The 23,407-nt window shown below is 43.0% G+C and overlaps 2 protein-coding genes across 23 annotated transcripts in view; one reads left to right on the forward strand and one right to left on the reverse strand.

Moving 5' to 3' along the window:
• TAF1B (TATA-box binding protein associated factor, RNA polymerase I subunit B) overlaps positions 1–19,343 on the reverse strand; it is a 95,751-nt gene extending 76,408 nt beyond the window's left edge. Inside the window, exons 1-9 of one of the 13 annotated variants that reach the window (XM_068108478.2) lie at positions 19,210–19,343; positions 18,840–18,928; positions 14,000–14,098; positions 13,661–13,763; positions 8,024–8,115; positions 7,075–7,167; positions 6,850–6,967; positions 2,824–2,983; positions 1,219–1,318 (exon numbers count right to left, since the gene is read on the reverse strand). In XM_068108478.2, the coding sequence (XP_067964579.2) occupies positions 1,219–1,318; positions 2,824–2,983; positions 6,850–6,967; positions 7,075–7,167; positions 8,024–8,115; positions 13,661–13,763; positions 14,000–14,098; positions 18,840–18,860 (786 nt within the window). In that variant the 5' untranslated portion in view covers positions 18,861–18,928; positions 19,210–19,343. The other 12 variants (XM_078773091.1, XM_068108479.2, XM_068108473.2 and 9 more) reach the window with 12 other exon arrangements.
• Positions 1–23,407, forward strand: part of ZNF706 (zinc finger protein 706) — a 186,352-nt gene that overhangs the window by 86,971 nt on the left and 75,974 nt on the right. For 2 of the 10 annotated variants that reach the window (XM_078773076.1, XM_078773081.1), the window contains exon 1: positions 19,383–19,461. The exons of 1 other annotated variant lie outside the window; for it this stretch is intronic. The gene's annotated coding sequence lies outside the window, so the exon portion shown is untranslated. Of the gene's footprint in view, positions 1–19,382; positions 19,462–23,407 lie in introns of those variants that run through there. 7 more of the 10 variants (XM_078773074.1, XM_078773075.1, XM_078773083.1 and 4 more) reach the window with 7 other exon arrangements.

Below are 23,407 nucleotides of genomic sequence, written 5' to 3' on the forward strand. Positions count from 1 at the left end.
GCACGAGCAAATGGAAGCAATGTTTCTTCCAGAATGACCCTGTACTTGAACTGGTTCAGGTTTCCATTCAGAACAACCAGGTCAGTTTTGCCCCATGCATGAAAAGCAGCCCAAATGGTCACCCCACCACCTCCAGCTTGGACTCTTGGCACTATACAATCTTAGTTGTGGGCTTCATGCACTTGTCTGCGCACTCGGACGCGGCCATCTTGACGATAGACCAGAAATCTAGACTCGTCACTGAAGGTCACGTGATTCCAGTGTCCTGGCTGCCATTGACGGTGCTCTCTGGCCCACTACAATCGGCGCTGGCTGTGTTGTCTGGTCAGGCGTGGCTTTCTCAGGGGACGCCTGGCACGATAGCCTGCTTGAACCCGTCATTGGTTGACTAGCCTTCTGGATACAGGCACATTTGTCAGTTGCTGCCACTCAGCCCGAAGCCGATTAGCTGACTTGGTACGGCCATTGCAGACTAACCGGTGCAGCTGGCGATCATCTCTCCTTGTGGTTCTGCCTGGATGTCCTGGCCTCGGTATTGGAGTAGGGACACCCCTCTGTGCATTTCGTTTCAGGATCTTTGACACCTGACCTTGAGTGATGCCATACTGCTGAGCAATAGCATGCTGTTTCATGCCAGAATTTCGTAAAGCCACCACTCCATGACAAACAGCATTGTCAAGTTGACGGACCATCTCCAGAGGAAGCGGCAATAACTTTTGTAGACGTGCAGCAGTTGTTTTCCACTAATACAGAACGCAACAACCCTTATATACCCGATTGTGAAGCCAATCGTCAAATGTACCTGTCCTTACATTTTGTCACGCCACCTGTGATATAATCCTGTTATTGACTTCTTGCTGCGAAAGACAATCAGTGACATGGTTCTTTCAACAAAGACATCACCGAAGGGTAAAAGAAACTCACCAGATTGATATACTGAGTTCAGAAAGTAAACCCAAGTCAAGAAAAAAAAATATTCCATATTAAATGCCAAGTCTGTAGTTGCATTTACTTAGTTTATCTTTCGTCTTTCATATTGGGGGACAGGTCAAAGGTGCATCAACTAAATTTGAACCATAAACGCTCCCATTCCCAGGACTCAAACAAGATGTGAATCAGTTTAGGGTTTTAAAAATAAGGCTATGAGTTGGCATGAAAATGTATGTGAACCTGAGGATTAAATGCATTAACAATGCTCTATGAACCATGGTTCCTTACTGTCACTCCAAATATTGATGCATCTGGCTTGGAAAAGATGATCTCATCAGGGAACTTGTCCGTAATGTGCAGATAAGGCACACTGCCCTCCCAGGCAAGTCTGCAAGAGAAAATATGACGTGTTACATGCTCCTCCCCGACCCCCTGGTCACGGTGTACCTCCGAGCCCCGAGAGGAGTCACGGCAGAAAAGTGTGTTATCCTGTGTCAAAAATCAATGGTGAAACCACACCAATTGTTACCAACAAACAAATATAAACCACCTTTAGAGGCCATTTTTCCCCGCAAAGCGGGGGTTGGCCTTTTTCGGGAACCGTGGTTGTTGTTGTTTTTCCGTCCCCTTTTTGAAGCAATGTTTTGCGGCCGGATGCCCTTCCTGACGCCAACCCTTTTTGCCGCCTTTAACGACAAACAGGAATTACCAGTGAACTGGTACTCAATTAGCCGACCTCGGAAGGATGACAGGCTGAGTCAACCCCCCTGGCGTTAATTCAGCAATCGACCGGGATTCGAACCCAGGATCCTTGGATCCTAAGCCGGCACCCTAGCCGCTAGCCCAACACCAGGGTCTTACCAACAAACAAATATTGTATTAAAAAGCACACAAGAATAACAATACAACAATAATAGCAATCAAAAGTACAATCAATGTATATCTTATGATGGTACCATCAGCTTGTATAAGGTAACTCACTGTGCTCCAAGTGAGTGAAAAAAGAACATTCCCCAATGTCTCTATATTCCCGTCTTCAAGCTCAAAGTTGATCCCCTCCAGCGATCGTCAGAGCAATGTCGAATCGAAACCAGAATCCCGTTCAGATGACGGGCCCAGTCACGCCGCCAAAACTGCACAAAGGCGTATGCGGCCAAAGAAGCGCAAAGAGTCACGCGGCCCAAAGCTGCGTAAAAGCGCACTCAAGGCGACTGGGAAATCACACTCTCTGGTCTGGATGTTTTACAGCTCCAAATCGGCGAACGTCAGGTTTGCCTTCAAAATCCGCGTTGCACACACACATCCCAGATAGACGTCTGAATGGTGAAAACGGCTGACGCGAAGCAAAGACCTTTCTCCGATGAGCAAAGCGCGCGAGTCAAAATGGCCGACGGCTCGTCCTCGAGACGCAACGACCCGACGATGATTCCTCGGAATCCAACGCCAAACCTGACACGCAAGTTGATCAGTCACAGCGATAACAAATCAAACGCAGGAATCCCTTTTCCCAGGAAACCCAAAGTTCACTCGTGACTCTTGCTCGACAACGTTCGATCCAGACCGCAAAGCAACCAGCTTCTTGTCCGACTTTACTTCGCTCCGCCCTTTTTTCCTCTCCTCGTCTTCTTCCGGTTTTTTACGGTTCCCGATCCGGTTTCCTGTTTCTTTTAACATTAACCTTTAACTTTTGAAACTAGAAATATCTATTCCCTTTAAATGACAACAATAATAATACATGGAATCGGAAATATTTACAGTGGATGCAAACCACCACAACGGAAGGGACGAATCCGTAACACATGGCCATTAGAAGGGAGGCAATCAAGATGTTGGTGGTAGACAGGAAAGGGGTTGGAGGGGGCGAGGGTGGTGTGAAAGTCAGGCTGAATTTACCGTATAAGATCCAGTAAGGTAAGCGGAGAGTTGATCCACAGGAGGCTAAGGTAGCAGAGGCTCAATGTAAGAGACATGTGTGGAGTGTCGAACCGACGACTGCTGTACAACTTGCTACCATCCACAGAACCCACGTGGCTCTCATCAACCGAAGAGGCATCTGAAATACAAAGAGAAAGGTGAAAAATCCATATGTCCATGAGATGGTTCTCTGTTGTCCATTCAGCCAATCTCTTGCAGTAAACAGGAATTCATGTGCATTAGGGTGCGACTTCAAAAAGTCTGCAACGATGGACTTGATGAACAGCTTTAGCGCTTGGAAGCCACTTAAAAGTGTGTTGACAAAACTTGCAATAACTCTTGTCAAAATTTAGCAAGGAAATATGCTCGTACTTTGATAAAGGGTTTCGGAAGGTCCTTTTTTCATTATCAACAAGCGTTACGCCTAGGTCCCCCGTCGGTGAAGTGATGCGAGTTGACAAAGTGGAAGACGCACGGCGGCCATCTTGGATTTTGACGTGGCGACCCAATTTTCAATAACGTTCTTCCTTATGCCTAGATACACCCACACACCATATTAGAAGTTGGTACTTCGCTTATTTTTCAAGATATTCCGCTCACAAGGTTCAGACATACATGGCGGCGGCCATCTTGGATTTTGACGTGGGTTGCACCCACACACCAAATTAGAATTCGTGGGTTGCACCCACACACCAAACTCCCACCTCTATCAAGGTGGGAGCCAGAAATCGGAGAGGAAGGAGCAGCATTCATCTTACAGGGAGAAAGAATCACGTGCATCGGTGTTCTACAGCTCGGAATCACGGATGGCCGACACAAAAGTGCAGCCATTGGGTAACATCCCTCCAACAACCAAATCTAAGCCAAAGACTTATTGTCCTCACTGTGCCACCAGTGACCACTACCTCAGCTCATGTGCAGAATTCCGGAAGCTTTCCACAGAACAGATTGTCACGTGGATAAGGGAACATGACTGCTGTTGGTGGTGTGGTCAGACACATTTGGCTGATCGATGTACATTCAAGAAACCCTGTCTGACTTGCAAAGACCTGCATCTAACCATCCTACATGATGCAGCACAGAGAACTTCCAGCACTGTCCTTATTACACGTTCTTCACCATTCACTGTGTACCTTGACAGGCCTTCTCGTCCACACAATGTTATGCTCAACCTCGTAAAGGTGCTTATTTATGGCCCACGAGGTACCATGGAGACAGGAGACCTATGCTGTCCTCGATGATGGAGCGAAGAGGTCAATACTCTTGGATGCAATAATGGAGCAGCTGTACCTAGTGGGTAAACCGGATTCAATACTGATCAAGACAGTACGTGAATATATGGTGCAATGTCCCAGTGCTTCAGTCAGGTTTCAAATATTAGTCGAGAAACCGAGCCAAAGGTACGTGATATAAGGAGCATTTACTGTCATGATGCTGCACCTATCTGAGTATTTGTAGCCAGTGGCCACTCTTCAGAGGTGGTACCCCCACCGACGTGGATGACCACTCCCTCTCATTGACAAGACTCAGCCAACAATCTTAATTGGGTCTGATTATCCTCACATCCTACCAATGCAACCTGTATGATTCGGTCCAAAGGATGCTCCAGTGGCAATTTGTACCATTCTAGACTGGTCACTACAAGGACTGGCCAGTGTACTCCAACAAAGGCCATTTCAGTAACATTGCTTGTTTACTGCCAGTATGCCTTCAACATCACACCTGATTGATTTTGAAGCCAATTCTGAGGGCCTTTCACTCTCTCATCGCAGGCAGGTTAGGTTGGTCGTCTTGCTGTATTCTACCGACTCCTCTCCGGCCTTGCTCCCCCTGTTCTGTCTATGCTCTGTCCCCCAAATATTCCCACAGGACGCACAAGATCTGCCAGCAACCCTCTTCTGGTGAAACTGCCAAAATCAAGACTCTCTGCTCACCTTTACTCTTTCATTCCTCTTTTCTCCCACCTGTGGAACAAACACCTTCACTCTCTTCAATCCCTCTCCTCCCTCCAGGTCTTTAAAACAGCTGTTCACAACCATCTCTTATCTCAATCCCTCTCTTATCTTCCCCCATCCAAAACCTTGATCTTTTCTACCCCCGTTAAAACACCCACCCCAAATCCGCCTCTTTAAATCCCCAACTTCTTTCCTGAAATTCCTCGAAGTGTTCAATTGCTTTATACCGTGTACCCCTCCCTTCTCCCCCAGCCCTACCCCTTCCACAGATCTACCGAAGTCCCTGTTCTCTTCTGTTGTTGTGCTTGTGTGCTTCCCTCTCTCTCCCTTCATTGCATCTTTTATGTGTCTGTGCATGTTTTCATGTTCAATGTGTTAGCTCTAACATGAGCCTCGATTCTGTATTTAAAAACAACAACAAAAAAAAACACCTACTGAGAAATGTGGAGAGACCTACCGATAAATGTGGAGATCCTGCGGACGGCATTACTCGAGGCCTACATCTACATCATCTGTGCAAGGATAACCATTGTATGCATTATCCAACCTTCATGGTGCAACCTCCTGATCAATGGCCTCAGTTACGAATGTCAGATCATAAGGACGTGACTGAACTCAGAAAGTCGACCTTGGATGGAATGCTGTCGGCAGACATAGAGACCTTACCTGATCCTTCCCAATACAAGACTTGGAATGAGCTGATTGGGACTGCACAGCAGTATCTTGATAGGGTGGCCTCAGGTAGAGACTGCAATACTTCAAGTGCTCACCGGCACGGGGAAATAGGGACTGTGTTGCTTCAACGCCCACAACATGATAATTTTCTGGACAATGTCCGGGCACTTGCAATACGGAAGGATTTATCCCTTGGAAATCGACTGGCACCTCTCTCACCTGAGTATGACCATGCTCTTAGTCTCACGAGAGTGGGTGGAAGACTATGCCAGGCAGAAATCCTCAAGCAAGATGTACCACATCCCATCGTTTTGGATCCTCCTCACCCAGTAACCAAGCTACTCCTTTGAGAATATGACAAGTTGCATCACTGCGGCCCAGAGTGAATTCTCGTAGAAGTACACCGGAAATATTGGGTACTGTGTGGTCGGGAGGCCATCCGTCGACACCTTTCAATAAACCATTGAGCATTAATGGATGTCGGTGACTCGTTTTATCTGAACTGCTTTATCCTGGTAATTCTCTTGAACCTGCTGTTCTTTATAATTATCCTCTTTATAGGTTAGCCATCCCATAGGATTCCCTAGCCTGCTTTTCAATGGATTTCAAAAAGGTTAATTGTGTTGCACTCTTGGTTTCACTCAGAGCGAAAGCTGTGAGCTACTTATACCGTCACCGCAATAAGATGGTGCAACATCGGGCAGCAGGTGTTGAATTTGTCTAAAAAGAGGGCAAAATATGCTGCTTGCAAAATAAAATTTGGCATCAAAATTATTCATGCCTGTTTTCCCGTCATTTTAAGAGTGAATGCTGAGCTATTCAAATGCAGCGCAGGAAGCGGCTGCCGTAAATGGGAGACAGACAAATGCATGGAAAGAACCATGGTTTTCAATATTGTATGTAGTAGATGTCTTCCCTTTCGAAGGACTTCAACAAAGAACGACTGTTTGGCCAATTTCATACAATTCATTACTTTGCTGAGGTTTGAAATGCCAAACTCCTCGAGTCTTGGTGAATTACGTTATTAACAATGTCGACATAGTTTGTTCAACTTTTGATAATCCTCTTACTGCCGAAACAGCTTTATGAGCAAGGGTTATACTGCATAGTTTGCCATTGCCCTCCCCGCAGTAGTTCTGGAAAAAAAATTGTAAATTGCCCATGGTGCACATGATAGCTCGCCTACTCTTCACGTTAGCTCACAAGCAATTTCTCGCCTACGGACAGACACGACGGTTCATATTATATAACAGATATAAGATTAATTAATATGTGACCACAAATTATTTCAGTTCTTTTTTTCATACGAAATAACCACAGTGTAAAACAGGTGAATATTGAATGCAAGCTTATCTAAACCAACTGATGAAGCCACCTGTTTCAGATGTCTGGCTAACCATGGAGACGTCAGTCCAACCACTGAGCCAACTGATGGAGGAGGTGACAGAATTGGTGCCAGAACCTGCATAACTTACTTCACTTGCTCCATCATCCTGCACATATCATTCACTCATTAAAACACCTAACAAATCCTTCACACAAATGACAACAACTCCTTCGGAAATCGAGGTGAGCAAGAAGGGTTAAATATCGTGATTACAGAGACCCAAGATGCAGTGCTCATGGCTCGAAGAGTAAATGCTTGTTTAGTCTTTTGGAGGTACCTCCTCCACAAGCTGCACAGCACATCATTCTGGAAGAGCAGGTTAAAAAAGAAATTAGAGAAAGAAAGAAAGATAACAATGTTTACAGAACTGCACATTTTATGGCATCAACCTAGGCTTATCCATAATATCCACCATTCCAAGGCAATACATATTCAGTGCTTGGAATGTTATTTTTTTGAGAACAACTCTGTGATGGTATGCACCAAGTATTTAATTAGGATATGTATGCAGGTTACCTTGAAACCAAACTCAAATATGATTAGTTCCAAATGTTTAAATGACAATAAATACCTCTTATTTGGAGTTTTTTTTATGTGAATGCAAAACTGTGGAGGTGAGGAGTGTGTAAACTCAACATGAATCCCTATACAAAAGTCTAGTGGTAAAAAACTCAAGTGGTATAAATGAAGACCTGAATGGAAGAAGTACTTAAGTCACATTCATGGGCAAAGTGAGTTAGAACCAGGAACGCCATCTATAGTATGGTAACAATCCATGTCTGTAATAATAAATTTTGCATAGTGTTATTTTGTGACTTAAGTACTTCTTCCACACGAGCCTTCAAATGTTGTTGTTTTTTTTAATACAAAGTCTAGACTCATGGAAGAGCTAGAACATAGAACAGATCAGGATGTAACAGCTTGGAAGAAGCAGTAGAAAGAGAGGGTAAAACACACCAACAGAAGGGTTGAGGGACAAAAAAAAGAGGGAGATTTGGACAAATTAGGGATGTAGGGAAGATTGACGAGTAGGGAAGGACCCATGGGGTGGACAAAATGGATTCAAAAGCAAACTCTCAGGAAGAAAAACTTGTAAATTTTGAAATATATATTTTTAATGTGCTGTTTTGTGATATTGTTCATTAAAGAAACAAACCTTTACTTGAGAACAGATACCCAATGAAATAAGGGCATCAGCCTGGAGTTGTAACACAAACTGGAGGCCTTCACACACGTTCCAGAGGCGTCCACCAGCTGCACGCACACCCCCACACCACACCACATGTGTAAAAATGCTGCCATTTTCCACCGCTACATTTGCATTCAAACGGTGCAAAGTTAGTGTGGTGTACACCGAGGAACTGTGAAAGATCCTTCGACACAAAGGATCTGGAAGCTTTGATGGATGCCTCAGCCTCCACTGCATGCTTCCATGCCTTATGGAGTATGAGCAGGGGCTACCCAGCACTGCCCTGGGCAAGGGGAGGGAGGAAGTAGGAGGGGATACATACCCTTTCTTGCCCCAGCAGTGGTTTCAGGATGCGTTGGACATTGAAAAGCTATGGAGTTATTGGCCTCATGGTGGCTACCTTTTGCCTGTGGGCCAGTGGCAGCACTGCCTGACCTCACATCCTAATATACACTTTATAGCAGCTTTTGGTGATGTCAAAATGGAAGTCAAGGCAAATGCGTGGTAACTTAAAACCTTCCCCAGATTCTGAAATACCCACATCAAAAATCTGGGGCCTCTTGATGCTCTGGTTAGGCCATGAAAGATTAACCTACAAATGCACAAAAAAAAACAAAAAAAAAATTCAAATGTTTTTGTAAGATATAGTGCAGCCAGTTGTTTCCTTTCTCTTGAGTTTCGGGCTTTTGGTAGAATAGGCTTGCATGCACCCTGACAACATTTCAGGGTTTTACAGTGAAGCTCAGAAACCAAAAGCATTGCCACAATATTTTCTTCCCATAAAAGTGAGCAAATGGAAGTCAGGGATTACAGTGTCCACTGACATACAAAGAACAGGCATCTATATTATAAAAGCAGCCGTGTCTCTCTATCTGTGTCATGTTATAACTTGAGAACGGATTAACAAATTTTAAATTAACCAATTCTGGATTAAGGGAACTTCCAGGAAGGTTCGTGATGCATTAAAAAAAAATCCTCTTTAAAAAAAAAAAAGACCAAAAGTCTAACAGCGGCGTAGCCGGGCTTGTAAAATATTATAAACCACAAACACACATGATTAGCTTTTTAAACAGTTGGTAATGCTGTTTATAACATTAAACAAAGAAATTTGGAGGAATCCAGACATCCATGAGGTAAGTTCTACTTACAGAACTGAGCGAAGATCTACTGTAATCTATAGATCCAGACACAATCACATCACCCTGTCATGTGACCAGATTCAGCTCTGATTGGTATACATTTGAAGGGACATACACACATACATACATACATACATACATACAGTTACGTGCTCCTCCCCGACCCCCTGGTCATGGTGTACCTCCGAACCCCGAGAGGAGCCACGGCAGAAAAATGTGTTATTCCGTGTCAAAATCAATATTGAAATCACACCACTGGTTATCAACAAACAAATAATGTATTAAAACTCACACAGGAATAACGATACAACAATGATAGCAATCAACAATACAATCAACACCTTATGATGGTACCATCAGCTAGGGTAAGATAACTCACTGTGCTCCAAGTGAGTGAAAAAGAACACTCCCCAATGTCTCTACAACTCAAAGGTGATCCCCTCCAGTGAGTGTCAGAGCGAGATCAAATCGAAACCTGAACCCCGTTCAGATGACGGGCCCGGTCACACTGCCAAAACAGCTCACAGGCGTAGGCGGCCGAAGTGGCATAAAGAGTCACGTGATCCAAAACCGTGTCAGGCAAACTCACGGAGGAATGGGAAATCCAAAGGCGCCCTCCAGATATGAACGTTCACTGTTCAGTCAGCGAACCGCAAATTAATCTTCAAACCCCGCTTTGCGCACACACATCCCCGACAGACGACAGGATGGTGACAGAACTGACGCGTAGCAAAGACCTTTTGCGATGAACGAAGCGCGAGGGTAAAAATGGCCGACGGCTCGTACTAGAGTCGAAACGACCCGGCGATGATTCTTCAGAATCCCAACGCCAAGCCTGACCACGCAGGTTTATCAATCCCAGCGATAACACCTATCACAGGAATTCCTTTCAAGGAAACTCAAAGTTCACTCGCGACTTTCGTTTGACAACTCTCGCTCCGGAGCTTGAAGCGACCAGCTTCTTGTCCGACTTCACTCGCCCCGCCTCCTTTCTCCCTCCTCTTCTTCCTCGTCTTCCGGTTCCCGATCCGGTTTCCCGTTTCATTTAACATTAACATTTTTACCTTGTGACGATAATAATGGCTATCTCCCTCAAACAATAATAATAATACTACATAGAACCAGAAATGTTTCAAGGGGATGAAAACCACAACAACGGAAGTGACGAATCCGTAACAATACATACACTGTTCTAGATGGGCTGTGCCGTAAAAAGGGTAGATGGGCACACTTGGAGAAACTGCAAATGACAACCTGTGACATTGGTTATCCCTGCACGGAGGTCAGGATCTCCCAGGAAACCTTTTTTGTTTTTGTTCAATAGATTAGTCATTATAGCTATGCCGAGGAAACGAAAAGCCCCGTTTTTTAACATTTGCGCAAAGGGAGAGATGAGGAGACCTCAGAGTTTGTTTCCTGCCATGGACCATGCCTAATAAGTACCTCAGACGGTTTCATCAAAAAAGAGAGGGGGAGGGCAAAAAATTGTTATTTTGATCTTCCTCTTAGTGTGTTGTATATCATTTGCAATTCAGCATCTAAAAAGGCTGTGATGAATATCCCATTAACAATCTTCCCTCCTAACTTCCCGAATGTATAGCTAGGCCAGTATATATACACCGTCTAATCTTACTTTTCCCATAAACAAAATCTGTATTTTTTTTATTTTTTTTTGCAATTACACAAAGATTGGTATTCCCGTCAGCGAAGAGACGGGTCTTGTATTCTAGTTACGTTTCCTCTACATACAATGTAGAGAAATACCTATTGTTATTACTATAGTATATTCTTCTTCACCCCTCCCTACCTCCCCCATTTCGAGGTCCGAAAACTTTAAAATTAACGTTCTCTGCAACCGTTGCTCCGATTGGCACAACATTTTCACCAATTGATTGGCTAGACCTGTATAATTTTTTTTTGCTGCTAATTAAGACGTCATAGGTCACGTGGTATGGGCGCCACCTTGGAAAGAACCTTCAACTTTGCCCCTCTATATCTCCAAAACGGCTCAATGGGAAAAAATTGAATCATGGCTCATTCTAAAGAAAACAGCATTGGGACCAAAAAATATGTTTAGTTTGGATATTAAAAGTGCGTTAACATTATGAGGTTAGATTTCGACAAATAGAACCCTTGATGTCACGAATACGATATTTTTTGTGCATGACCTAAATGAAAAAAAATTCAGATTCCAATTTTTTTTGCAGACATGATCGCATACCCATGACAAACAAAAAGTTTGGGGGCTATGAGGTCGTAGGTCACATGGTTTGGGAGCTATGATTTTTTGAAGCATAAACCTTTAAAACCTATCTCCTCCCTCATTTTTGCACATATCGAATGGAAACTTCAGAAATGTGTTCCGCATGTCTGGATGCTAAAATGTTCGTTTGGAATTTGCGATAGGTCACATGATTTGGCAGCGATAAATAATGTAACGGCAATCTTAAAAACTTGCATCTATTGAACCGCTTCATTGATTGACGTGAAACTTTAAAAGGAATGTAGAAGGGGTCAAGTGGAAAAAGAGTATAAAATTTCAACATAATTGGTTGTTCGATTTAGCAGCCAGAAATAATTGAATGGGGGAAAAAAAAAAAAAAATTCTCTTGAACCACTTGATTGAACAACGTGAAACTTTAAACTAATGTAGATGTCGTCAATTGGAATAAGTGTTTAAAATTTCAACCTGATTGGTTTAACGGTCTGTAAGGTAGCAGTTGTTATTGTGTGAAGAAGAAAGTCTATATTTTAACTTCTCCAGTTAAGTGCCTTCGGTGTAGCTTTAATTATGATGAAAGTGGAGTTGTATGAAAGTGAGGTTGTATCAAAGAGTTATCAAAGAGGGGTTGTATCAAATAATGTCCGATGAAAGTGGGGTTGTGTGAATGCGGGGTTGTGTGAATGCGGGGTTGTGTGAAAGCATGTCCGATTAAAGCGGGGTTGTGTGAAAGCATGTCCGATTAAAGCGGGGTTGTGTGAAAGCATGTCCGATTAAAGAGGGTTGTGTCAAAGTGGGGTTGTATCAAAGCGTGTCCGATGAAAGCGCGAAGCGGGGTTGTATCAAAGCGTGTCCGATGAAAGCGGGGTTGTATCAAAGCATGTCCGATGAAAGCGGGGTTGTATCAAAGCTTGTCCGATGAAAGCGGGGTTGTATCAAAGCATGTCCGATGAAAGCGGGGTTGTATCAAAGCATGTCCGATGAAAGCGGGGTTGTATCAAAGCATGTCCGATGAAAGCGGGGTTGTATCAAAGCATGTCCGATGAAAGCGGGGTTGTATCAAAGCATGTCCGATGAAAGCGGGGTTGTATCAAAGCATGTCCGATGAAAGCGGGGTTGTATCAAAGCATGTCCGATGAAAGCGGGGTTGTATCAAAGCATGTCCGATGAAAGCGGGGTTGTATCAAAGCATGTCCGATGAAAGCGGGGTTGTATCAAAGCATGTCCGATGAAAGCGGGGTTGTATCGAAGCGGGGTTGTATCGAAGCGGGGTTGTATCGAAGCGGGGTTGTATCGAAGCGGGGTTGTATCGAAGCGGGGTTGTATCGAAGCGGGGTTGTATCGAAGCGGGGTTGTATCAAAGTGGAAAGGTGGAGGAAACCGGTCATCACTGCCAGCAGTTATAAAGTGGCAGTTCCACTTCATATTAAAATTTTAACTCCAGATAATCAACGAGTATAATATTAAATGCAGAAATGAACAATGAATATGGCAACCAGTATGTGAAAACAACAACGGAGCATGAAAAATAATAATATTTATCGTCTTTCATAATTATTGATTGCAGAACAAAATGTATTGGTAACTGTTCATGTTAAAACATACAAAAAGAACAAACTTTTGATGCAAACCTAGCATTCGCAACAACAATCCACAATGACAGTCTGATAGTGTGGGGAATAGCATTCACAACTAGAAAGGCACTCAGTAGAGTGCATACCTCTACCAGGTGAACAGTTTACGTTTTGTATCCCAGAGTAGACCAGAAAATCACAACACAGAATCACATTTAATCGAAATCAATCGTCCACAACTTTTTGAGATATTCTGCTATGTATCGTTTTCGGCCCCATCTCCCAATGGTGAAGAATCACTTAAAAAATTCTAGTAGCCGGATCCGAAACCGGATCTTCACCAAAATCGAATCATTTCGTCCTCGTCACATACGCTACATCTCTGCTAAATTTCGTCCGAATCCGTACACAACTTATCGAGATATCTTGTTCACAAACAGACAGACAGACAGACAGGGGTGAAAACATAACCTCCATCCACCTTTGGTGGCCGAGGTAATTAACAATTGCAGACACATCAGATAAAACAATCTCCAGTCGTGCATTCCGTAGACATTAAAAGTATACAAATTATCTAAAGAAACCAAATTTATGAGAATAATATATATTTAAAATGTTTTTAATTCCCCCAGTTAATAGGATCAAGATAAGAAAAAAAACTTCAATAAGGTCTTACTGCCCTGCTTGAATAATTCTTTGCCCTTTGACCCTCGACCAAGGGTCACTATTCTTGCTGTGGGGTCGAAGTGTGCAGTAGGGTCTTCACTCTCAACGACTCTCTGCTCAGACAGAGAAGGTAATCAAACAATAAATGATAATAACTGCTTGATATGCCTAATACTGCCTGTTGATACTCTTAAATACATGCTTTTACATTTAAAATGCATTTCATAATGGAGGATAAAAGAGTTTGCAAGATCTGGGAAGTTTTGAAGAAAGGTTTCTGACAAGCTGCTGCTTTCTACTCACTCATCTCATACAAAGTAAACACCATCGAGCATATCCTGTCTCTCACCTCTGTGACACAATTACAGGTTTTGCAAAACACTTGACTCTCTTCAGTCACTCCCCAGTCCTCTGCACCGCATATATTGCAATGCTCACCTGCCATGCTCTGCAAAAAAAGTATTTAAACAAGCATTCTGAGTATTGCGCTGCAATACATGTCCCCTACCGGCATTGGGTAGCACTGTCATAGAAGACAGTATTATGACTTACCGCACTCCAAATTATAGTCTGGAAAACTGTTGGGGAAATTCCCAAAGTTCAAAGTGCCATAACTTTGTCAAAAATGATCGAAACGTCGTGAAGTTCGAACTTGATCTGTAACTTATCATGACGAAACCATGTACCAAGTTTGAAATCATTAGCATTAAGAGTTTAGGAAAAAACAGTCCGGAAAGCTGTTCTTTGCGTGACGGACTGACGGACCGACAGACTAACAGACTGACAGACGTAGGGGACGGAGTGCAAACCTATAGTCCCCTACGGTGTACACCGGTAGGGGACTAATAAGAGAAGAATAGGGAATGTGGAGGATGTCGTGCGAGGTGGGGGCGGGGCAGTACGAGGTGTAGAGGTGTTTAAAATGAGAACAAGGTTGGTTTAATGTAACCTTATGATAATGGGGAAAACATGGATGTCACCGGAACTTCAATGTGGTGGAAAATAACGCGATCTTTGGTGGTAGCCGATATTATAAATCATCTTCCTTAATTTGCACACGTGAAGCGAAGGGTGAGGTTAAGCAATTGGTTCATATTTGCCTGTCCGTTCAATTTATCATCATCCCTGTCATCCCTGTCAATTTATGATCAAGGAACAACTTGATTTCAATTGAATGTTTTATTTTGAGCACAAATCAGAACATGAATCAGAAAACAAACCTGTAGTTTAGCAGTACTTTCTTTGGCTCTGAATTTGTTTTGATCACACATGCACAGAGAAGAGTGAGGCAAACATTTTTCTATCTCCCTCTCTGGCAGTCCAACAAAATTGAAAATCATTCCAAACAGGAAACTCAATGTTTTTACGGACGTCATAAAGGACATAAAACATAGGGGCAATACCCCTGGGTGCTCACCTGGTAGAATAAACAGTATACTGCACTGACTAATGGTATTTTAAACCAATTTCAATGGTTGCTAGAAGACAGAGCAGCATGTAGAACCATACTAACATAATCATAAGACTATAAACCAAAAAAAATAAAAAAATAAACTATTTTGGGGGGGGGGGGGGGGTAATTCCCCCCTGGGTCCATCCTCGCTCCTCCTTCCTCCCCCCGTATATATTGTTTATGTTGTTTGTTTTGCGAAGCGATTAAAGATGGCCGACTGGCGGCCAATTTAGTCGTTAAAAAAACAAAAACCTGATGTTGAACATGTCCTCAATCATTTCTCAGACATGCATTTACCGATGTTGTTCAAATTTGGCACAAAGATAATAAATGATTGCTTACACATGCATATCATTTATTTTCGAGATCAGATCCAAGATGGTCGACTGGTGGCCATTTTGTTACATAAACGTGTCCCAAACCATGCACCCAACCCCGTGTCTCAACAAGCATTGTACAATTTTGTTCAAACTTGGCACAAAACAATACACGAGAGTATATATATATATATATATATATATATATATATATATATATATATATATACAGTATATATATATATATATATATATATATATATATATATATATATATATATATATATATACAGTATATATATATATATATATATATATATATATATATATATATATATATATATATATATATATATATATATATATATATATTATAGATGCAGAAGATTTTGTTTTGTAATCCGACCAAAGATGGCCGACTGACGGCCTTTACCTCTGTACAGAAAAATTACTAAAAACACAGGGACTATGACATTTTCAGTCGTTTTCTTCTTGTTCTATTGTGGATCAGTCTGAAGACAATGCAGGCTTTAGAGTGGTGTGAATGGACTTTGTTTGAAGAAAACAGGTTCAGTGCAGAAGAGATAATTTAAGCATCGACTGTTTAGTGTTTGGATTTACTGGTTAGTAGTCCAGGAGTGCTTTTTTGTCATTGGCTTTTCTCCACCAATTAGAAGCAAGCTTTCACAAGTTACCCCAGGTATTATACAAGGGCCAGTCAATAAGTAACCTTAAAATGGCGATATAAATTCGAGAATGTCATGTGTGTAGTTGTAGACGACATATGCTATATCTATGGGTAAGTCATGTTTTCCCTGTTTTAGATCTGGCAACATTGAGTGTATTACGTCAGAAGAGCAGTTCCAAGATGGCGGCTCCCTTAGAAGTATGCACCAGGGAGGGGAAACATTCTGTCATCCATTTCTTGGGAAGTGAGGTTGTGAATCCCAGTGAAATCCATCTCAGAATGAAGATGCAATATGTACGACTGTGTACGACTGGGACAGGAAGTTTAAAAGTGGAGTGTCCAGTGTGGCAGACGCTGCTCACTCGGGCCGGCCTCACACAGCCGACACCAGAAATGGTCGCAGGGTTTGAGTGCGTGCTAAGGGAAAACCGTCACATTACGCTGGATGAAGTGGTCTCCGAATTGAACATTAGCCATGGTTCAGCACATCATATCATTCACAACGTGCTGGAGCTCCGCAAGGTGGGCGGGTGCCTCAACAACTTACACCCGAACTGAAAGAATGGCGAGTGGACGCATGTGAAGAACCTCTGCGACGTTATGAAACAGAAGTCGATGCTTTCTTACAGCACATAGTGACTGGGGATGAAAGCTGGGTCCACTACTTTCAGCCAGAAATGAAGAGGGCAAGCAAAGAGTGGCGTCATTCAACTTCACCGAAGCCCAAAAAATTGCGCTAACAGCCATCCGCTGGAAAAGCGATGCTGCTGCTCTTCTGGGATAGCAGAGACCCACTTGTAGAGCATTACTTGTTCAAAGGGACCACAGTCACCAGTGCATCATACTGCGACCTCCTTAAAAATCATCTGAAACCAGCAATCAGATCAAAACGTCATGGACTACTCACTACCGGTGTTTTGCTTCAGCATGACAATGCTCGGCCCCATACTGCCCGCGCTCCAGCTACAACAATTGAGGACCTGTAGTTTGAGCGTCTTCCTCATCCACCCTAATCACCAGACCTCGCCCCTTCGGATTACCACATCTTTGGGCCACTTAGAGGCGCTTGGTGGAACCACTTTCTGATCCGCCGAAGAGGTTCCAGAGGTGGGGCATGAACGGCTACACAAACAGCCAAAATATATATTTTTTTCTAGAGGAATCCAGGCCTTAGTAAAGCGCTGGAAAAAATGCATTGGAATGGAGATTCTGTTGAAAAATAACAGTTGTTACACACGTACATGCAATAAACAAGTTGTGAAAAATAATTTTATGTTACTTATTGACTGCCCCTCGTACATTGTAAGAAAGATCGCGAGTCGTTGTTCGAGTTAACGCCAGTTTCAACGCATTTGAATACAAATAGCGGCTATAACACGCCCATATGACCTAGAACACGCCCATAAAATGACCTAGAACATGCCCATATAATGACCTAGAACATGCCCATATAATGACCTAGAACACACCCATATAATGACCTAGAACATGCCCATATAATGCCCTAGAACACGCCCATATAATGCCCTAGAACACGCCCATATAATGACCTAGAACACGCCCATATAATGACCTAGAACATGCCCATATAATGACCTAGAACACGCCCATATAATGACCTAGAACACGCTCATATAATGCCCTAGAACACGCCCATATAATGACCTAGAACACGCCCATATAATGACCTAGAACACGCCCATATAATGACCTAGAACACGCCCATATAATGACCTAGAACACGCCCATATAATGACCTAGAACACGCCCATATAATGACCTAGAACACGCCCATATAATGACCTAGAACACGCCCATATAATGCCCTAGAACACGCCCATATAATGACCTAGAACACGCCCATATAATGACCTAGAACACGCCCATATAATGACCTAGAACACGCCCATATAATGACCTAGAACATGCCCATATAATAATAATATAATAATAATTCATTTATTTTGTATAGCGCTTTTCCAGAAGCCCAAAGGCGCTTTGACAGAGTGGCAAACATAATGCATGACAATACATGAAAACAACAATTGCAAAAAGACAAGAATCAATAGGGAAATATTTAAAGCAAAAGGAGGGAGAAGGAGAAGATATAGTCAGGGGTTAAATGCTGTGGGTTGAATGTTGAATGCAGTGTTGAACAGGTGGGTCTTTAGTGATGTTTTGAATGTGGTGAGTGAGGAGGAGTCTCTGATGGTGTGAGGCAGTGAATTCCAGAGGGTGGGAGCAGCGATGGAGAAGGCCCTGTCCCCCCAGGATCTGAATTTGGTCCGGATGGAGGGGGTCAGGAGGTTGGTACCAGCAGAGCGGAGGTTGCGGGTGGGAGTGTGTCTGGAGAGGAGGTTAGCCAGGTAGGATGGGGCCAGGTTATGGAGGGTTTTGTATGTCAAGAGGAGGATTTTGTACTGGATTCTCTGGGGGATGGGGAGCCAGTGAAGCTTGTAAAGGACGGGGGTGATGTGGTCACGGGTCCGGGAATGGGTGAGTAGACGGGCAGCGGAGTTCTGAATGTATTGGAAATGACCATGGAGACGGAACACGCTCATGCTCATATAATGACCTAGAACACGCCCATATAATGACCTAGAACACGCCCATATAATGACCACATTTGGTTAGGCCACCATCATGGACCGCCGAATGGGTTAATAACAATTAATAATGAACCTTATGGGTTAATAACAGCTCCTTTTCCGGTCTTCCCACAATGACATACCTGCTCAATTTGCGAACTCATCTTGTTGCGTGCTGCACACAACCCCACGGTCCGTCAAAATCAGCCCCTTTGTACTTCTCTTTCTTCAACTGAAATGACAAAAAAAATAGCTATTCTTGCTCGTAATTGAAGTAACGCGCATCAATGGTGAGATAAATAAATAATAACGTTCGCCCCACAGCCAGTCACGCGTTGTGCGAGCTTTGATGGCTTTGATTCAAATTAAAAGATCTGTTTTTGTCATCAATTACACATACTGACGACATTCGCATGCTAAAGTCATTCTCGAATGAAATTAAACACGATTAACACACCGACCGACGCGCTCCCTAATTACGACATACACCGCCCCAACCCCCAGATCACTTGCCCCATCTAAAACTTCTTGCAATCTCCTCTGATCCAGCATTGGTCAGAGAGAAAGTGTTTGCATGGCTACATATCGGACCCGAGGGCGTTTGTACTCCGGAAAAGTGCTTGCAATCTTCTCTGCCATTGGTCAGCGAAAATGGTCGGTGCTGATTGGCTCATAAGCTTCTAGCCACACCCTCTGATCGTGAAGTCGTGAACTCCCCTTTGGCGGTGTGCCGCACGGTGTCTGCTTGTTCAAGTTCAAGTTCAGGTGAGGTATAAGCTCATCGTTTCGGTCGGATGTCGATGGACTCGTGTTTGGTAACCATGTTTGGCATGTAGTCCACATTCTCTCGTGTCGTGTTGCTTTTTTTCCTGATAAAGTCGACGTTTTATTCCCAAGTTTGTTCCTTTCTGACTGAAACTCGCCGCGCGGTCCATGTGAACAAGCAACGATGCTTCCGGTTGGGAAGTGGAATCGAATTTATTTTAACTTTTGAAATTGAGCAATTCTTAAACTGCGCGGTTTTGTTTTAGTGCAGATTGTGGTAACTAAGGGAGATGTACTGGATACTTTGTAACGTAACGTGCTGCTTTAATTTAATCCGATGACAAGGCCGCAGACCGGGCCCGGGCATGTTCCGCAAGATCCAATCGATCTCGCGAGATCAGGGCAAAGACAAGACAAGACAAGAATGTTGATCATGAAATATGAACCAGAAACAACGTTACATAATACGTGTCTAATTAATAATGAGAAATCAACTTGAAGATTAAGTCTGGGTGTTTAACAACACAGCGTGGGCGAGTAGTATACTATAGCCAGAGACAAGTCAACATATGCTCGCTGGATTGTCCATCAAATACATCAGCAGTGGGGGCTGGGGGGGAGGGGGGTGGGCAATGTGAAAACATGACGGTGTGCACGATCAGTGGCAGAAGAAGAAGAGGAAGCTTCGCCCTGCCCATCGTCATCTGAGCTTCCAATATCTGCTTCGAGCACAGCGAGCATAGCCTGGTGTTGCCTTGACAATTAAGGTGCTGACTTGAGATCTCAGGGTCCTTACGTTACATTTGCTGTTTTTTGTTTTTTTGTTTTTTTTAAATACAGTAGTACGAGCAACCCGGTGGGTCCGAGGTCAACTTTTTATTGTATGGTTTGTAGCTATTATAAGGTATTTGACCTAATTTTTCAATAGAGATCAATATAACTGCGTTATGTATAATTGAAAAGGGCTTGAAAAACACATTAAAATGGTATATAAATCTTTGTTGTCGGGCTAATATTAAGGTCATTATCAACATTTAAAAAAATGGGCAAACGGCCATTTTAAAAACAGCTGTTTTAAACAGCTGTTCACCACCATCTCTTGTCTTCCCCCATACAAAACCTTGATCACCTTGAAACCTTGATCACCTTGAAACCTTGATCAAAACACTGTGCCCAAGTCTTCCCCCATCCAAAACCTTGATCACCTTGAAACCTTGATCAAAACACTGTGCCCAAGTCTTCCCCCATCCAAAACCTTGATCACCTTGAAACCTTGATCAAAACACTGTGTCCAAGTCTTCCCCCATCCAAAACCTTGATCTTTTCTACCCCTGTTAATTCACCCCAGTTCCATGTTTTTGAAATTCCGACTTCTTTCCTGGAAGTCCGAGCAATGTCCATGTGTTTTATACCTCAACCTTCCTGTGCCTCCTCCCCCCCAAGCTCTCTCCCTACCACAGATCTCCCGATGTCCCTGTTCTCTACTGTTGTGCTTCCTTCTCTCTCCCCATCTTGTCTCCCGCTCCCTTTATCTTATGTTTTATGTGACGGTTTGTCTTTTTGTGATTAATGTTAGCTCTTACACGAGCCTCGATCTTGTATACAAAAATAAATACAACGGCCGTTTTTTGGGCCTTTGTCATGGAGTTATATTGGAAGACTTGTGACCCAAATTCAGGTGTTTAGTGTTTCAAAGTGTAATAACTTCCTTGATACCTGACTTATTTAAATAAAACTTTCAGTGAACAAAGCCCATGGGATATACTTTTTAATGACTTGATTTGGACTTCATAATCATGCAATTAACATTAATTGGTGATATTACTTTAATTAATGAATCGACTTTTTGAACCTATAAAGAAAAGCATCTCCTCTGCAAAACTTAGTTCACAGATATAGTACTGAATGAAGAAAGCCCATCTAGACTAATTAAATCATGTTTATTTGGTGTTTGATCCTGCCTGGTCCTGCCCGTCCTTTGATCCTGTCCTTTGATCCTGCCAGTTTTAGCCTGGTGTTGGCTTAGCGGTTAGGGTGCCGGCTTGGGATCCTAGGATCCTGGGTTCGAATCCCGGTCGATCGCTGAATTAACGCCAGGGGGGTTGACTCAGCCTGTCATCCTTCCGAGGTCGTCAAATTGAGTACCAGCTTACTGGGATGAATGATCTCGGTGTGTACCCCTGTTTAGAATAGGTACACCGTATCCCTGCGCATCGTAAGAGCGTGACCAAGGGTTGGCGTCAGGAAGGGCATCCGGCCATAAAAACATTGCCTCAAACAGGGAACCATGATTGTCATGGGGCCCGCAAGGCTAACCCCCACTCCAGCGGGGAGAAATGGCCTTAAAACGATCATTCATTCATTCATTCATTTATTTGGTGTTTGATCATGTAAAAGCTTGCAATGATCGAGTGGATAAAATAAGCAAATAAAATCCTCATTGATCCAAGTTTTATAAATGCATTATTTTAATAAAATACCAATGAATAAGAAAACTTTTTAAACTTCCATTCTATTGCCATATTTACAGGGGATAAAGCGATTATTATGGTGTTTTTAGATGGCAGATTGTACCACGGAATACGGGATGCAATTCAAAATTCATCAGACGTCATTACCAGATGTGATGGGTTTTTTTTTCCTTTCCAGCTGCAACTTTCCATTGTGCGAATCATAATAATATATATGCGAATCGATCAATTATCACCAGATTCAACAGAGATGTAGAAAAAAATATAAATATCAACTTCTATAAGTTTTAAAATAGCAACTCGCCTACTGGAAAATTGATGTTGATTTTTGACGACGCTGAATTTCGAATGAATTTTTTTTTATAAGAGGTTGAAGGGGTGAATGTCATCTACGTAAGCGATAGTGGTTTCTCCAGATTGTGCAATTGTCACAGGTTTAGGGGGGCTCAAAGCCGAACAATGGCGCTGACGGTGCCTCAAAAGCCGGATCATTGAAAAGGGTCGAGCGGGTGCGTGTAATTTATGTTAACTGTCACGTACCTACTGTATGAATGAATGAATGATCATTTTAAGGCCATTTTCCCCGCTAGAGCGGGGGTTAGCTTTGCGGCCCCATGACAATCATGGTTCCCTGTTTGAGGCAATGTTTTTATGGCCGGATGCCCTTCCTGACGCCAACCCTTAGTCGTCTCTTACGATGCGCAGGGATACGATGTACCTATTCTAAACCGGGGTACACACCGGGATCATTCATCCCAGCAAGCTGGTACTCAATTTGCCGACGTCGGAAGGATGACAGGCTGAGTCAACCCCCTGGCGTTAATTCAGCGATCGACCGGGATTCGAACCCAGGATCCTCGGATCCCAAGCCTGGACCCTAACCGCTAAGCCAACACCAGGCTAACACCACGTACCTACTGTATAGGTTTCTATAATACTAGGTGTGTCTCACATCGCTTCGCTGATGGGTTTAATTGAGAGACTGCATTATGTACTTTGTAAACATATTGCATGTCTATCTATGACTGTCAATGAAGATGTAAAACTAAGTAATACACATAGAAAATGATCTTTTATAAAACGTAATTGGTGTTGTCATGGCTGTGGTTGTCTTTTGTGTGTTCCTTCTGTGTATTTTTTTTTTTTCTATTGCTTTGAGAAGTATTTTTATATTTCCTTTTGTGTTCTCTTCCCTTGTCTTTGTAAAGGGTTCCTGCTGTCATAGAATAACAAGTGGTAGCGTTTGAACTGTTCCATTGAAGCTCTCGTTCTGCTTCTTTGTCCTCAATTCCAGAAACAGGACCTTTTAAAACGGGCAAGTTTGTGATTAAACTAACGAATTTTTGTTCAAAGGAAATGTATTACCTTTCCAACAGTACCATTTGTATTGTTCTTTGACACGAGAAATTCTTTAGGAGAAAGCGTTACAGACGAAGAAACGTGGATCCCATTGCATTACATTCAACAACAACAAC

The sequence above is a fragment of the Myxine glutinosa genome, chromosome 2, assembly GCF_964187855.1.
Source record: "Myxine glutinosa chromosome 2, kmMyxGlut1.1, whole genome shotgun sequence".
NCBI lineage: Eukaryota > Metazoa > Chordata > Myxini > Myxiniformes > Myxinidae > Myxine > Myxine glutinosa.